This window comes from Mercurialis annua, linkage group LG6, assembly GCF_937616625.2.
Source record: "Mercurialis annua linkage group LG6, ddMerAnnu1.2, whole genome shotgun sequence".
NCBI classification, from domain to species: Eukaryota; Viridiplantae; Streptophyta; class Magnoliopsida; order Malpighiales; family Euphorbiaceae; genus Mercurialis; species Mercurialis annua.
In genome coordinates, this window is record NC_065575.1 from 39,679,421 (window position 1) to 39,694,786 (window position 15,366).

General features: G+C 34.7%; 4 protein-coding genes across 4 annotated transcripts; 2 read left to right on the top strand and 2 right to left on the bottom strand.

Moving 5' to 3' along the window:
- Nucleotides 1-880: 880 nt before the first annotated feature.
- Nucleotides 881-4,509, top strand: LOC126687199 (ethylene response sensor 1). The gene is made up of 6 exons (XM_050381643.2): nucleotides 881-1,082; nucleotides 1,473-2,406; nucleotides 2,689-3,057; nucleotides 3,165-3,431; nucleotides 3,547-3,674; nucleotides 3,825-4,509. Exons 2-6 carry the CDS (start codon nucleotides 1,498-1,500, stop codon nucleotides 4,063-4,065), a joined length of 1,914 nt encoding a protein of 637 aa, XP_050237600.1. The 5' UTR covers nucleotides 881-1,082; nucleotides 1,473-1,497; the 3' UTR covers nucleotides 4,066-4,509.
- Nucleotides 4,510-5,255: 746 nt separating this feature from the next.
- On the bottom strand, nucleotides 5,256-6,720 carry LOC126653581 (60S ribosomal protein L19-3). The gene is made up of 5 exons (XM_050347506.1): nucleotides 6,561-6,720; nucleotides 6,169-6,291; nucleotides 5,684-5,997; nucleotides 5,514-5,563; nucleotides 5,256-5,432 (listed from the first exon to the last, which is right to left on the bottom strand). The coding sequence occupies exons 1-5, from the start codon at nucleotides 6,670-6,672 to the stop codon at nucleotides 5,408-5,410; spliced, it is 624 nt and encodes a 207-aa protein (XP_050203463.1). The 5' UTR covers nucleotides 6,673-6,720; the 3' UTR covers nucleotides 5,256-5,407.
- Nucleotides 6,721-7,875: 1,155 nt separating this feature from the next.
- On the bottom strand, nucleotides 7,876-10,806 carry LOC126687866 (subtilisin-like protease SBT1.5). Its single transcript, XM_050382420.1, has 2 exons — nucleotides 10,752-10,806; nucleotides 7,876-9,041 (listed from the first exon to the last, which is right to left on the bottom strand). Exons 1-2 carry the CDS (start codon nucleotides 10,804-10,806, stop codon nucleotides 7,876-7,878), a joined length of 1,221 nt encoding a protein of 406 aa, XP_050238377.1.
- On the top strand, nucleotides 10,205-15,030 carry LOC126653914 (uncharacterized). Its single transcript, XM_050347912.2, has 5 exons — nucleotides 10,205-11,092; nucleotides 11,172-13,422; nucleotides 13,528-13,836; nucleotides 13,929-14,016; nucleotides 14,089-15,030. Exons 1-5 carry the CDS (start codon nucleotides 11,089-11,091, stop codon nucleotides 14,863-14,865), a joined length of 3,429 nt encoding a protein of 1,142 aa, XP_050203869.1. The 5' UTR covers nucleotides 10,205-11,088; the 3' UTR covers nucleotides 14,866-15,030.
- Nucleotides 15,031-15,366: the final 336 nt, after the last annotated feature.

Here is a 15,366-nt window from a genome sequence, read left to right on the forward strand (position 1 = left end):
ACAATTTTTATGTTATTATATGTTCTTTTAAAATTCTGTTTAATATAAAAACAAATAATTAATCTATATTTTATCCTCATTAACAATGCTTGTAATATCCAGACAGATTTTATTACAAAGTCAAATTCTCACTTAAAATCTTGATATTCAAAGAAATTTTAATTTTACATTCAAAGAAATTTTAGGGTTGTTTTTTTTTATTTCAAATGTTGTAACCCGAGGTTTTCGTAGTCAGGATATTATTTTTTTGGAAATCCGAATTGTATTTTTTTTTCTCTCGTGATTTTGCCTTTTATCTCTCATCTCTTGAACCATAGGTTCTAGTGTGCTATTTAGCGGGTATCACTTTTTCTGCGTAAACTCTTGAGATTTGGATATTTGCCATTTTTTGTGGCTTTTCAATATATTTTTATTCATAAAAAAATATTGTTGAATTAATCCATAACCCGATTTCGGGGATCTCCAAAACCCATGCGCAACTTTGTACGTATTGTTGTGGATTTGTGTATGTATATTGGTCACATTTCGATTAAGAAAAAGATAGACAAATTTGGTTATGGTTAATTCAGTTCGGTTTAATACAGTGACCAAACTCAACAGTGCACCATCCTTCTTACGATCAACATCCTAATGATGTTTTCCTAATTCAAGAAAAGTGGGTTTAAAACCGAACAAACACCTAATTAAAACAAGCTGACAGGGTTGACTAAAATTAATCAGCTGGTTTAACAATTTTGGAAAATTTAAAGCATTTAAACCTCACTAAAAACCGCACGTGCGAGCAAGTAAAGAGTCGAAATACAGAGAACCAATTCATGTATGGCACGTGTGAAAGTGTATCTTTTTGAACTATGTTTGTCCGTGAAGCCTGCTCCCTCCACTTTACTTCTTCTCTTCTCTTTATTACACTTTTTTTCTCTTCCTTTTAGTTTCCTTACATTTAACACCTTTTTTTCTAATCTTCAAAACTTAAAAAAATATCAGTAATACTACCACTTTCTTGGAGAAATGAACGATCCAGATCACAAGCTCAAATCTCTGCCACCTATCTCCCACCATCCATTTCTTCTTCCTCACACCTGGTACTCCTTTTTTTACACTGTTTATGGTTTTTTTAGGGTGTTTATTCATGCTCATTTTATGGTTTTTGATTGATTATTTTGTAGATGGTGTTTAGTTTAGTTGGGATTAGCTTAAGTGTTAAGCATCATTAGTTTAAAGTTATTAATCTGTTTTAGTTTATGATTTCTGATCGTTTTTTAGGTTGATTATAGTAAAAATTGAGAACCCTGATGAGAAATAGTTTATTAAATTCTGTATGCTTGACAAAGATGAAGTCTTTGAGAAGTTTTTAGTCCTTTTGCTGGTACTTTTAGGAGAGATTTTTGGCTTTTTAAGAATTCCATTTGATGTTTAATTTGTGATCTGAATTAATGTGATTGATGTTGTTTGTTTTACTGTGATGCTTTCAGAGTTAATGTGCTAGTGTTTGTGGGAATGATGGAGTCATGTGATTGTATCGACACGCAATGGCACCATGAGGAACTTCTTGTGAAATATCAGTACATATCGGATGTTTTGATTGCGTTTGCATATTTTTCAATCCCCGTCGAGCTCATTTATTTTGTGCAGAAGTCGGCATTCTTTCCATATAGATGGGTGCTTATGCAATTTGGTGCTTTTATTGTTCTTTGTGGAGCCACCCACTTCATAAACTTGTGGACTTTCACTTTGCATTCTAAAACTGTTGCAGTCGTGATGGCTTCTGCGAAAATTTCTTGTGCCATTGTGTCGTGCGCAACTGCGTTAATGCTTGTTCACATTATACCTGATTTGCTGAACATTAAAACTCGGGAGTTGATTCTGAGGCACAAAAATGATGAGCTTGACAAGGAGATGGGGCTTATTCTTTCGCAGGAAGAAACTGGTAGGCATGTAAGAATGCTGACTCATGAAATAAGAAGCACACTTGATAGGGATACGATTTTGAAAACTACATTTGTGGAGTTGGGTAGGACCTTAGGACTGGAGGAATGTGCTCTGTGGATGCCGTCGCGGTCTGATTTGACTCTGCAACTTTCCCATACCCTAAACTACCAAATTCAAGTTGGAATAACTGTGCCAATAAACCTTCCTGTTATCAATGAAGTTTTCAACAGTGCTCAAGCAATGCATATACCCTATACGTGTCCCCTGGCTAGGATCAGACCTCTTGTTGGTAGATACACATCGCCCGAGGTTGTTGCTGTTCGTGTGCCTCTTTTACATCTTTCAAATTTCCAAATTAATGACTGGCCTGACATTTCTGCAAAAAGTTACGCAATCATGGTTCTGATTCTCCCAACAGACAGTGCTAGAAAATGGCGGGACCATGAATTGGAACTTGTTGAAGTTGTTGCAGACCAGGTATTTTACAGTTTAAATTTCCTTACATCAGTAGCTTTACAAATGTGATGTGTCTGTTTATAGTGTTTCCCCCTTTTCTAAATTATACATGCAATTCTTTATTTATATATCTTGCTACCTGCAACTATACTGTGATGTTGTATTTGGATTCCTTGTTTTTCCAGCATTACTCGGTAAGCCATTTTCATCGTACGAGGCTATAAGCTATTATTAAACTTAGGAGAACCGTGATATTTTTATATTTACTATTTCTAAACTTGCTTTGGAAATTCATATATATAGGTTGCAGTTGCTCTTTCACATGCCGCTATTCTGGAAGAGTCTATGCGAGCACGTGATCAGCTTATGGATCAGAATGTTGCTTTGAAATCAGCTCGTCGAGAGGCAGAAATGGCTATTCATGCTAGAAATGATTTCCTTGCCGTGATGAACCATGAAATGAGGACGCCGATGCATGCAATCATTGCATTATCTTCCCTCCTTTTAGAGACCGAGTTGACTTCCGAACAAAGGGCGATGATTGAGACAGTACTAAAGAGTAGCAATCTCTTGGCAACTCTTACTAATGATGTTTTAGATCTTTCTAGACTTGAAGATGGGAGCCTAGTATTAGAAATCCGGATGTTTAATCTTCCTGAGGTTTTGAGAGAGGTAAAAGTCCCTGATTTCTTGCTCAAAATCGACAACACACGCAAATTCACACATGCATTTTTATTTTACCTACATATACTTCATAATCCTTGTTCTCATAAATGTAGGTTAATAGTTTGATAAAGCCTATTGCATCCTTAAAGAAGCTGTCTATGACTTTGATGATGGTTCCAGATTTACCTGTATGCGCTGTTGGTGATGACAAACGTCTTATGCAAATTATTTTAAATGTAGTTGGCAATGCTGTCAAATTTACAAAGGGTGGCTATGTTTCAGTTATAGCTTCTGTTGTGAAAGCAGAATCATTAAGAGACTGGCGATCTCCTGAATTTTACCCCACGTCAAGTGATAGTCATTTTTACTTACGAGTACAGGTCCTCGTTTTACCATTTTCATTTGAATTCGATCATCTCTCTCTCTATGTTAAAGTTGTCTTTGGAGGGATTTGATCTGGTTCTGTTATTTATGCTGTCATGTTGGTTGTTGCAGGTAAAGGATTCTGGTTGTGGCATTCTCCCGCAAGATATCCCACTCCTTTTTACGAAATTCAATCAGCCCCGGAATGGCTCTAGCCGAAATAATGGTGGTGCAGGACTCGGACTTGCCATCTGCAAACGGTTAGCTACAAAATAATGTTCAAACATATTGTATTGAAATTTTCGAATGATGACATTTTATTTTGAACATTCTCGCTTCACTTTATCAAACAACTAGTAGATTTATACATTCCTTTAGACTTGACTAAGTTGTTTAAATATTTGAATCAGGTTTATAAATTTGATGGGAGGGCATATATGGATAGAGAGTGAAGGCCTGGATAAAGGTACGAATGCTACATTTGTAGTTAAACTCGGGCTATGCAGCAAAATAGGGGATTCATCTTCACAACAAACTGCGCCAAGAGGTCGAATAAGCCATGCAAGTGCAGATTTCAGTGCATATAGACCGTTATTGAAAGATAATGAAGGGATGGCCTTTTCGACTCAGCGTTACCAAAGGAGCCTTTAGCAGATGTTAGATTATTGAGCAACTACTTTCGCTGTATACTGTTCATGGCTGAAACTTGTAACACGGCCGATGAATTATCTGAAAAGGCCGACATTGCCTCTTGCTAATAGAAAGAGGCGAAGCCATTTATCTTGTAAAATTGAGTATATACATTTGAAGCTATATATCCTAGAGATGAATTTTGCTCTTTACCATGGTGCGGAAGGCTCACATGGAAGGTCAACGGTACTGGGTTTAAGCTACACTATCGAGACTTGCTTTGCGTCAGATGAAAATACAGTTTCCGGAGGGACTTTTGACACAGGATTTGAAGCATAACAGAGGGGGGAGGATTGAATTCCTGTGTCATGACCATGCAGGAGAGCTGAATCGATAATCCCCCATCAATGTATTATTAAGTTATGATCCTTTTTAATAAGAGAACAAGAGCCAACTTGTGCCTAAGATTGACTATTGGCGCCATGCCAGATTTGTTGTTGATTAATTGCACAATAACACCATATATGCCATCAAATTAACATGTATTCACAAATGAAATTCTCTCTGCCTCATGGGAGGTGATTTTTGGCCACTCTCCACTCACATTTCTTAAATCCTTTTTTGATGTTTATCGGCCATATCATCACAACAAGTGCTCTGGCAAATTTGAGATTTTCTTGTGCCTTCCATTTAAAAGACTACATTCCAAGTTTAAATTTTTACAACTTGATTTATGTGCCTTAAATTGGTATAGATCCATGGCTTTTCATAGTTGTAGTTATTAAATTTCTATTTTACTATGCTCAATTAGCAAGATTTATTTCTAAATTTAGTTTTTACTTGTATTAGATCGTTTATTACATGGCTCTCAGGTAACCAAATCTCTATCTTCATGCAAGTAGTTTCTAGTCCAAATATTGTGGCTCGAACTAAGATCTTATAATCGTTTCTTCATCAATGAAATTTACTTTTAGACCAAAAATTAAAATAACTTCAGAGTACAGTTTTAAGTAGAATATATTTTACTAATAAAAAAGAAATGTAAATATATATCCCATGGATTATGTAATTTTTATTATAAAAATAAAGGTGGGTTAAATATCAATTCCTCTGAAAGATTACCAGAAATTAAAACCAACACGAAATATGCAATCAAAGAACCAAAAACAAAAATTTAAACAAACAGAGAAATATGTTATAAGAGCAGTAAATTGTGCAGAAAATAAAGCAACATAATGTTGATGCTTTAATCTCATTCCATCTAAGAAATATAGTAACATCGTCCAAAAACAAAAAATAAACAGCAAAACAAACAAAAAACTACTCTGCCACAAGAACAGAATCTCACTTCTTAATTTCAGCTTCACTTCTTAGCTTTCTTAGATACCCTGCGATCAAGCAAAACGAAAACAATTAGTATATTGTCAAAGGACTTGATAAATTTGTGGAATATCTCATCGATCACTTACTCAGTTGTTGGAGCAGCAGGTGCAGCAGCAACAGGTTTCTCTCCGGGTCCCTGAACAACAAAATTCAGAATATATGAACATCAACAAAATCACACGACGAACAAGCACAATAAGACTATCAACAACATTTAAGCTGAAGGATAAAAATTGCATAGATATATAAATCATACCTGGGCCAATCTTTCCTCCCTCCTAGCATGCTTTCTTTCCCTGCTTGCCTTGTTTTTCGCCCTCTTAGCCTCGAATTGATCAGACAGAGTCTTCTCTCTGGCTTTCTCAGCCTTCGACTTGTGAATACTTTCCATAAGCACACGCTTGTTCTTAAACACATTACCCTTGACCTTCATGTACATGTCATGGTACATATGCTTATCAATCTTCTTAGCTTCTCGGTACTTGCGGAGCAAACGTCTGAGAACACGCAATCTCCTCATCCAAAGAATTTTAGTTGGTAGCCTAGCCTCTCTTGTACCCTTACGCTTACCTGGGAGGAGTATTGCAAACAGCAGGACACTTAGTAAAAATATTCACCACATGAATTACAAATAAAAACTAACTTAAATCAGTGGTAAGCCTGTCCGCTCAGTTAAAAATTAATGAATGGCTCACGAATATCAAAATGCTACAGTTACAAATTGTTCAGGAAAAAAAATACCATATCCAGAGTGCCGGCCTTTTCGCTTTGCTTCATTCATGCGGCGTGCACGGGATCGGGAGTGAATCTTAGTTGGTTTCCTGATGATGAAGCCATCCTTAACCAACTTCCTTATGTTTTGGCCTGTATTTTGCAGGCAACAGTCATCAGATAAATAAAATTTCAACAGGCTAACTCTATTCTAATCCAAATTGTGCACAAGATACACAAACAATTAAAAAACACTCAAAATCAAGTATACTTTAATGAAGAGATTATTTCTTGAATAAACATCAATTATCAGTAAAGAAAAGTTCAATAAGAGATTCATAGCAGCAAGCTAAAACTTAATCAATGATTGAATCATAGAAATAAAATCGCCGAGAAATAAATAAAGAAAAGGAAGAACATACGAGAGTTAGCCATGGAGATTTCGTTGCCTTCATTGGGATCGAGCCAAACTTTCCCTTTGCCGCACTTGAGAACGCTGGCGGCGAGCCTTTTCTGGAGCTTCAGTGATACCATTTCTCCTTCGTCGTCGTCGTCTGGTTCGCGGCTGATTGGATAAATAAAGGAAATGCTGAGCGCTTATATACCACTAGGGTTTCTGACAAGGGTTCTGTTAGTTGGGCCCTTTTGAGCCTTCTCTATTAATGGGCCCGTTATTGGATCATAGAGAGTTTCTCATTTAATAAGCCTTACTATTCTTCATCAGTAATTTTTTGTTTGGATGTTTACACAATTATCTCATTTTGTTTAAATTTACATTTATAATGATGAAAATTCTTATATAAAAATTTCTTAAAAAATATTAAAATTTACATTTATACCTCATAACTAAAATATAAAATTGAATTTGAGTTGACATGAGGTAGAGTTTGAGTTGATATCATCTTTAGAAAATATTGATTTTGAGTTGAAATCAAGTCATGAGAAAAAAAAATTAAGTTAACAAAGTTATTTTTATAAAATATGGATCACATACTGTAATTTTATTTTGATTTTCAGATATCTATGCTTTAGAATTTTTTTGAATGACATGACTCATGAGTAACAAAAATTTAATAGAGTATATATAATTTCTAATTATGTTCCATAAACACATTTTAATGAAATAAATGTATAATTAAAATTGAATATCTGAATTTAAATCAATATCAACTGTAATTGTTGAAGCGAGCATTGAATTTTACACATACATCAATTAATCGTTCCATGATAAAATTAAAACATGATATAAGTAAAGAATGGTGAAAGCACATAAATTAATAATGGCTTAATACATAGTTTGACCCCTGAACTTGTACTCTTTTACCCATCTAACCTCTAAACTTAACGTCTCACCTATCGAACCTCTGAACTTGTTAAATAATCCGATTTGACCCCCTGAACTTGATAAATATGTAAATATTGAACCCTTCGTGTCCACCTGTCACTTGAAACATTTTAGAAGAAATTGTGTACGGAGGGGTTCAATGTTTACGTATTTATCAAGTTCGGGGGTCAAATCGGGTTATTTAACAAGTTCAGGGGTTCGATAGGTGAGACGTTAAGTTTGAGGGTTAGATGGGTAAAAGGGTACAAGTTCAGGGGTCAAACTATGTATTAAGCCAATTAATAATTTGCTAGCAGTTCTCTACTATGAACCCAAACCATATGGTATTAATTTTCCATTAATTGAAAGATAATTACATCCAATAATTTTATTTTATTTGTTAATTATTACTATTATGCATGCCAAGTCACCACTAAAGGAGAAGTAACATAGTGCGTCCCATCAGACCAAACAAAATGCCCAAACTCACTCTTATATTTCAAACTTGGCACTTTGTATGGCACAATCCTAACCATATAGCTTAATTTTTCACCTTTGGATTTGAATACCAATTCTGGAGGATCAACGGTCACGCTTACACCCTTCGGACCGTTGACTGCGACAGTGTAGTTTGACATTTCATCCCCAACGTTGGTCATTGTCCTCTTCACTACAATCATCTTTATATACGGCTTGGATGCTTCAAAAGCTACAGAAATTGCAGGATAGTTGATGTCCCATGGGTTTAAAGTAGACTCGCACTCAGCTGATGATCTACGTGTGATTATCTTTATGTCTTTCTTTGTCAGATTGGACGCACATAAAAACTCCACGTAGTCATCGGAAGTGATGTCATATACAAGACCAGGATCTTGAGCTTTTTGTGGATCCAAGTGTCCGGATCCCATATCCCAGGGTGTACTCGTACTGTAAAACGGTTCCTCTAGAATTGGATTGCCATCTCGATCGTGTGTGTACGCAGTAGTCATGATGGCTGATTTAATCATGGCTGGTGACCAATCAGGGTTCATTCCTTTGAGGAGAGCAGCAATACCTGACACGTGTGGGCATGCCATTGACGTACCCGATATTATGTTAAACTCTGTGCGTCTTTTATCTTCTGGTGTTCTAGTTGGAGGATTGAGTTGGGACCAGCCCGCTAAGATGTCGACACCTGGTGCAATGACATCTGGCTTCATCACATACCTCGATTGTTTGTTGGGCCCACGAGATGAGAAATCAGCTACTACTGGTGCGGGTTTGATCCCTAGCTGAGTCCCCCGGAATTGAATCGTAGCCCTAGGATTAGCAGTGGAAAACATATAATCAAAAAGAAGTTGACGGTTGGATGAACTGATGGACAATCCTGGAGTTAAATAAGCTTCAGCCATTAAAAAATCAGGTTTTACATAAGCAACAATAACACCGACTCCACCGGATTTCTTGACAGTCAATCCTAAAGCTGGACCAAAATCAGCACCATAATCACACACTACGATCTTGCCACGTACCAGTTGTTTATCCAAAGAATCAGGACGGCAATACGCAGCGTTTCCAGAATTGTTTAACGATGCATTTCCTCCATAAATCAACGGCCAATATTCATTTTCAAAAAAATCAGCGCCGTCGAAGAGAGATATTCCGGTGAGAAAACCACCGCCTCACTACAAAAAATTTGGCTTCTTGTGACAAAAAAATATGTGACAAACTATATTTTGTCATAATAAATAGGTTAGTTGTGACAAAAAAAATTATTTTGTCACAATGAGAGTTCAATGAAATGATATTGCGACAAATACATATTGTGTCAACCATTTTTGTCACTATAAAAAATAATTATGTTTGTTGTGACTAACTATTTTGACAAAAACATGTTTTGTCGCCGTAATTTAAAATATTTTTATTATGACAAAATTATTCTTATCATAATATTTAAAAAAGTTGTGACAAATTTTATTTTGCAGCAATTAGATATATTTTGTCACTATAAAATTTAATTACGTTTGTTGTGACAAAGTATTTTGCCAATAAAAGATATTGTAATAAATTATTATTGTGTCAAATTTTGTCGTCACTTATAAAAAAGTAAATATGTCTTTGTGACAATGTATTTTGCCAAAACAAATGTTTTGTTTTCGTATTTTAAACCTACAGTTATAACGACTGCATATGGACCTGATGTCAACCGTATGTCAACCTTATAAAACACAAACATAAACTCTTTCCACTACTGTTTATTGTGTCAAATTTATTTGTCAATAAAAAAAGTAAATTTGTTTTTCTGACAAAATATTTTGCCAAAACAAATGTTTGGTTCCGATATTTTAAAAAGACAGTTATAATATTTATTGTGTCATATTTATTTGTCACTATATAAAAAAGTAAATATATTGTTGTGACAAAGTAATTTGCCAAAACAAATGTTTTGTGCCTGTATTTTAAACTATAGTTATAATAACCGTAAATAAACCGTTTATTGACCATATGTCAACCTTATGAAACACAAAATACACACAAAATAGAGAAAGAAAAACTAATTGCAGAAAATAAATGGTAAAATAGAAAATATATACAGTTATAATGAAAAAATAAATTTTAGCATAATATTTAAAGACTTTAGTAACGAATTTATTTTTCAGCAATTAATTAAACTTATATAATGTTGTGATAATTAAATATTGTGTCAAATATTTTTGTCACTATAGCAATTAATTGTGTTTGTTGTGACAATGGGTTTTGACAAAAACTGTTTTGTCACTGTATATTAAAAATACAGTTATTATGATAAAATAAATTTTATCATAATATGTAAAAATATTGTGAATAATTTTATTTTTCAGCAATTAAGCGAAATTAAATGATATTGTGATTAATAAATGTTTTGTCACCATGGAATTGAAAAAAAAAATTATGATAACAGGTTTAAATGGGTTATGAAATTATATTTTATTTTGATAAAAAAAGGTATATGACAATTAAGATTCAAATATCCAAATTAGGTTAATCGAAGCACTCTTCATTAGGGAAAAACTTTTTTTGCTGAATATTGACACCACACTACCGCATCAATTCCATACGTTTGTACGCTTCTCACGCCGCCGCACTTTCATTGATTTGTGTTTGTTGATGCTTATTTGTCCAGGTATTTTTTAACTTATGAAAAGAGACTAAATTGATTAATGTAGGATGAATTTCACATTCAAATTGCTTATTTGTTCAATTGATAATTTAATTTTTTAACTGATTCGTACAAACTCGAGGTCGGGCTTAAAACTCGACGACTTATCACCTATTCTCGAGTTTATTAGCTCAGTAAAATCAAGAACTCGAGGTTTTGCTTCCATTTCGTCGAGTATTAAGACTTACATCAAGTTTGTGCTTTGACAGAGATAAAAAAGTCCAGTTAAGGATGTAACTCGTCGAATATTAAGCATGACATCGAGTTTAACATTGCAAACGACGTATAAACTCGAGTTAAGTTTAAAAATTCGTCGACTATATAGGCTGACCTCGAGTATGTTTTAACAGTAACACTAACCAAATGTTAGCCTTGTTTTAGAACTGCAGGTAGTTCAGGGAAAGAAATTGGATATATTTTTAAAATAGCTAACGGTATCTGATTTGTAATGGGTAAGTTTTAATTATATTTTCAATTGATAGATTTGTACCAAATATTGATGTTGCCTAATATATTATTTTGGTATTAAAGGGACGCCATCAGACAAAAGTTGGATGACGTCGTACCGATTTAGTTCATGTTATATTCAAGGGGTCAAAAATTTTCTGAATGTTGCAAAAGACTTTACTGATTCAAATGGAAGAGTTCGGTGTCCATGCAAGAACTGCATCAATATTTATTTGAAGCCATTGCAAGAAGTAAAAATGGATCTATATCAATATGGAATTAGTGAAAACTACACAAACTGGGTGCACCATGGTGAGACTTCTCAACCTCGTGATAGTTTAGATGGCTCTATTAATTCGGACAATGAATTGGAGGATAGTGGAAATGATGTTTCAGAAATGTTAGATGATATGTGTAATGCAACTTTTATGGACACCGACATGGAAGACAGACTTCCCAATCAAGATAATAACATGCTAGAAGGAGAAGTAGCAAAATTTGCTAAATTGTGGAATGATTCTCATTGTGAACTATATCCTGGAAGTCAAAAATATTCAAAGCTCTCTTTTCTTCTTAAGATGATTAATATCAAAGCACTCACAAATTCTAGTAATAAGTCATTTTTTTCGAATTTGGAGTTGTTCAAGGATGCACTCCCGAGAGGAGAAACCCTTCCAAGTTCAAGTTATGAGGTTAAAAAATTGATGCGTGATTTAGGACTCGGTTACGTAACTATTGATGCTTGTGTAAATGATTGTGTGCTATTTTGGAAGGAAAATGAAAATCTTGACACGTGTCCAACTTGTAAGGCCCCTAGATGGAAATTAGGTTTCGGAAAACGCAAGAAGGTTGCTCAAAAAATTCTTAGACACTTCCCTTTAGTACCTAGACTTCAGAGGTTATTTATGTCTAAAGATATTGGTGAAAATATGAGGTGGCATAAGGAGAAACGTGTAGATGATGATACGATTAGACATCCAGCTGATGCTACGGAATGGAAAGATTTTGACCAGAAATATGCTTGGTTTGGCAAAGATGCTCGTAACGTGCGACTTGGGCTTGCTAGTGATGGATTTAACCCTTTTGGAAATATGAGCACGAGTTATAGCATGTGGCCGGTGATTGTGACGCCATATAACTTACCACCATGGAAATGCATGAAGGAGAATTTTTTGATGTTATCTTTGCTTATTCCTGGTAAAGAATCTCCCGGAAATAATATCGATGTATATTTAAGGCCATTAATTGATGAGTTAAAAGAGTTATGGGAGACCGGTGTGACAACATATGATGCATATAGCGGTAAGAATTTTCAATTACATGCTGCATTATTATGGACAATAAATGACTTTCCAGCATATGGAATGTTATCTGGATGGAGCACAAAAGGAAAATTGGCATGTCCTGTGTGTAATAAGTGGACGTGTTCGCTAACATTAAAAAATGGAGTGAAGCAATGTTACATGGGTCATCGGAGATATTTACATGCCCAACATTCTTGGAGAAAAAGCAGAAAATTTGATGGCAAACCAGAGCACGGGTCAAAGCCTGAAGAGTTGTCAGGAGATGAAGTTCTAAGGCAATTAGATTTGCTTCCAAAAAGCCTTGTTTTTGGGAAGACACCTAACCAAAAAAAGCGTGCACGTGGTCCTGAAGAGCTCAATTGGACAAAGAGAAGTATATTCTTTGAATTGCCTTACTGGAAAACATTAAAATTACGTCATAATTTAGATGTAATGCATATTGAGAAGAATATATGTGAAAATATATTGGGTACGTTGATGAATATTGATGGAAAATCTAAGGATAACATTAAGGCTCGAATGGATTTAGAAGCAATGGGTATAAGAAAAGAGTTACATTTACAGCAAAAGGGAAATAAATTTTTTATGCCACTTGCTTGTTATACATTACCGAAGCCTGAAAGGAGAAAGTTTTGCGAATGGTTGCAGTCAATCCGGTTGCCAGACGGATATGCTTCCAATCTTTCTCGATGTGTAAGTGTTCAGGACTGCAAAGTTATGGGGATGAAAAGCCATGATTATCATATATTCTTGCAACGGTTACTTCCAGCATCAATTTGTGGGTCTTTGCGTAGTGAGGTTTACACTGCATTATCAGAGTTGAGCTCTTTCTTTAAGGAGCTTTGTTCGAAGACTTTAAAAAGATCTACAGTTAAAAAGTTGCAGAGCGATATCATTTTGATAATATGTAAACTTGAGATGATATATCCTCCATCTTTTTTCGTGGTAATGATGCATTTGGCAATTCATCTGCCACGTGAAGTAGAATTAGGAGGCCCTGTTCACTATAGGTGGATGTACTTTATTGAGAGGTTAGTTGATAAGGAAATTTTATTTTTAGTTTTCTTGCTGCAGTTTTAACTAATTTTTATATATCTATATGGTTTATTCACATTTACAACAAATTTGTTGTGCAGGTTCTTACGTACTTTGAAAAATTATGTACGTAACTTAGCTCGACCGGAGGGTTCAATTGCTGAAGCGTATATCACTAAAGAATGTTTGAACTTTTGTTCACTGTATTTTCATGGTGTTGAGACAATATATAATCGCGTTGAGAGAAATAATTTTCCTGTGCAAATAGGAGTGGAAAATGGATTTTCCATATTTTCAAACAATGCAAGACCTTTAGGAGCTACAGAATATAAAACGTTATCCCATTCTGATTTTGAAAAATTGCAGTGGTATGTGCTTAACAATTGTGAGGATGTTGATGAATATCTTAAGTAAGTTATTTTATTTTGAAAAAACAAAGACTTTAGAGTTTCAAAATAGCTTTATTTTACACTTTTTATCTAATTTTATAAACGTTGTGCAGGATTCACATTGAGGAATTACAAAAGGAAAGTGTTATAGATGTGCAAAAAAGACACCAGGCAGGATTTGCCAGTTGGTTCAAGGAGTGTGTAAGTATGATGCTATAAAAGTACTAAATATTGAATTATGCCTCTAATTTCACCATTAAACTTATTTTTCAGGTTGGACGCTTACGTGCTACTGGTTTGGTTGCAGCAACAGATCATATATATGCGTTGGGATTAGGTCCTGATATACGAATTGCTAGGTACAGTGGGATAATTGTCAATGGAGTTAGGTTTCACACAGTTGAGCGTGATAATTTTCGTCGGACTCAAAATAATGGAGTTTCAGTTACGGGAGAGCATAAGTCGAAAGAAATCGAGTTTTATGGTGTGCTAACAGATATCATTGACCTCCAATATGTTAATGGGAATCATGTTTTCTTGTTTAAATGTGATTGGTGGGATGTTGGCGATAAAAATGGAATTAAAACAGATGGCAACTTAGTTTCTGTTAATGTGAGCCGTAAATGGTATACAGGTGATTCTTTCGTGTTGAGTTCTCAAGTACAACAGGTTTTTTATGTCAGCGATATGAAAAATGGAGGTCATTGGAAAATTGTGCAAAAATCATTTCACAGGAATATATTTGATGTGCCAGAAAAGGAAAAAGTGTGCAATGAAGATTCAATATTGAATGATGAGCCCTATCAGCAATACGAGGCAGATAATAGTCATGAAGTCGATCAAAATGGTGGTGAAAATTTGGAACTCTTGCATCCTATAGATGTATTACCGGATGAAGTTGATGTTGGTCAAATGTTTCAAGGTCAAAACTCAAACCCGATTTATTCTAGCGATGAGGAGGATGATACTACGATCAATTATGATGATGCCGACACTGATGTACTAGAAGACTCAAATGACAGTGACAATGAAGACGAAGACGATGATTAGTGACTGAAATTTACCGCTTATTGAACTCTTTTTGGATTCTTGTAGCTTGTTTGAAAGTATGAATTTTACTGAGAGATGCTTTTTTATATTGCCTTGAATGTAGATTGTAGAATTTTGGTGTTTTATGGCAGTAGTTATGCAGCCCAACATGAAATTTGTGGAAAACTGGATAGCAGAAACTCGATGTGTTGATGAAAACTCGTCGAGATATTAGACACACATCGAGTTTGAACGTATGGAATTATATATGAGATATCAGCCAAACATTCAATTGATTCCTTTGGTTTAGTTTGATTTTAAGGTTTGGTGTAATACCAATTATTTTTTCTCAATTTTGTACTTCTACTATAGAACAGAACAGAAAAATAGAATTGAACTCCTGCCTTTTAATATAACTATTGACAATTCACAATTTTGCGGAAATTTGCTAAAACACTACACATATTGTAACTACCTGTTTTTACAAATACTCTAAAATAGTCTTCAAATAAGAAATAAATG

Bases quoted from the DNA above. Each gene is read 5' to 3' on its own strand.
- LOC126687199 (XM_050381643.2), top strand. From the start codon at position 1,498: ATGATGGAGTCATGTGATTGTATCGACACGCAATGGCACCATGAGGAA. The intron at 3,058-3,164 runs GTAAAAGTCCCT...TCATAAATGTAG, and splicing joins TTCCTGAGGTTTTGAGAGAG to GTTAATAGTTTGATAAAGCC. The intron at 3,675-3,824 runs GTTAGCTACAAA...TATTTGAATCAG, and splicing joins GGACTTGCCATCTGCAAACG to GTTTATAAATTTGATGGGAG.
- LOC126653581 (XM_050347506.1), bottom strand. From the start codon at position 6,672: ATGGTATCACTGAAGCTCCAGAAAAGGCTCGCCGCCAGCGTTCTCAAG. The intron at 6,292-6,560 runs GTATGTTCTTCC...TGCAAAATACAG, and splicing joins AATCTCCATGGCTAACTCTC to GCCAAAACATAAGGAAGTTG. The intron at 5,433-5,513 runs GTAAGTGATCGA...GCTTGATCGCAG, and splicing joins CCTGCTGCTCCAACAACTGA to GGTATCTAAGAAAGCTAAGA.
- LOC126687866 (XM_050382420.1), bottom strand. From the start codon at position 10,806: ATGGAAGCAAAACCTCGAGTTCTTGATTTTACTGAGCTAATAAACTCG. The intron at 9,042-10,751 runs GTGATAAGTCGT...TGATTTATGGAG, and splicing joins GCTAATAAACTCGAGAATAG to GAAATGCATCGTTAAACAAT.
- LOC126653914 (XM_050347912.2), top strand. The intron at 13,423-13,527 runs GTTAGTTGATAA...TTTGTTGTGCAG, and splicing joins TGGATGTACTTTATTGAGAG to GTTCTTACGTACTTTGAAAA. The intron at 13,837-13,928 runs GTAAGTTATTTT...AACGTTGTGCAG, and splicing joins GATGTTGATGAATATCTTAA to GATTCACATTGAGGAATTAC.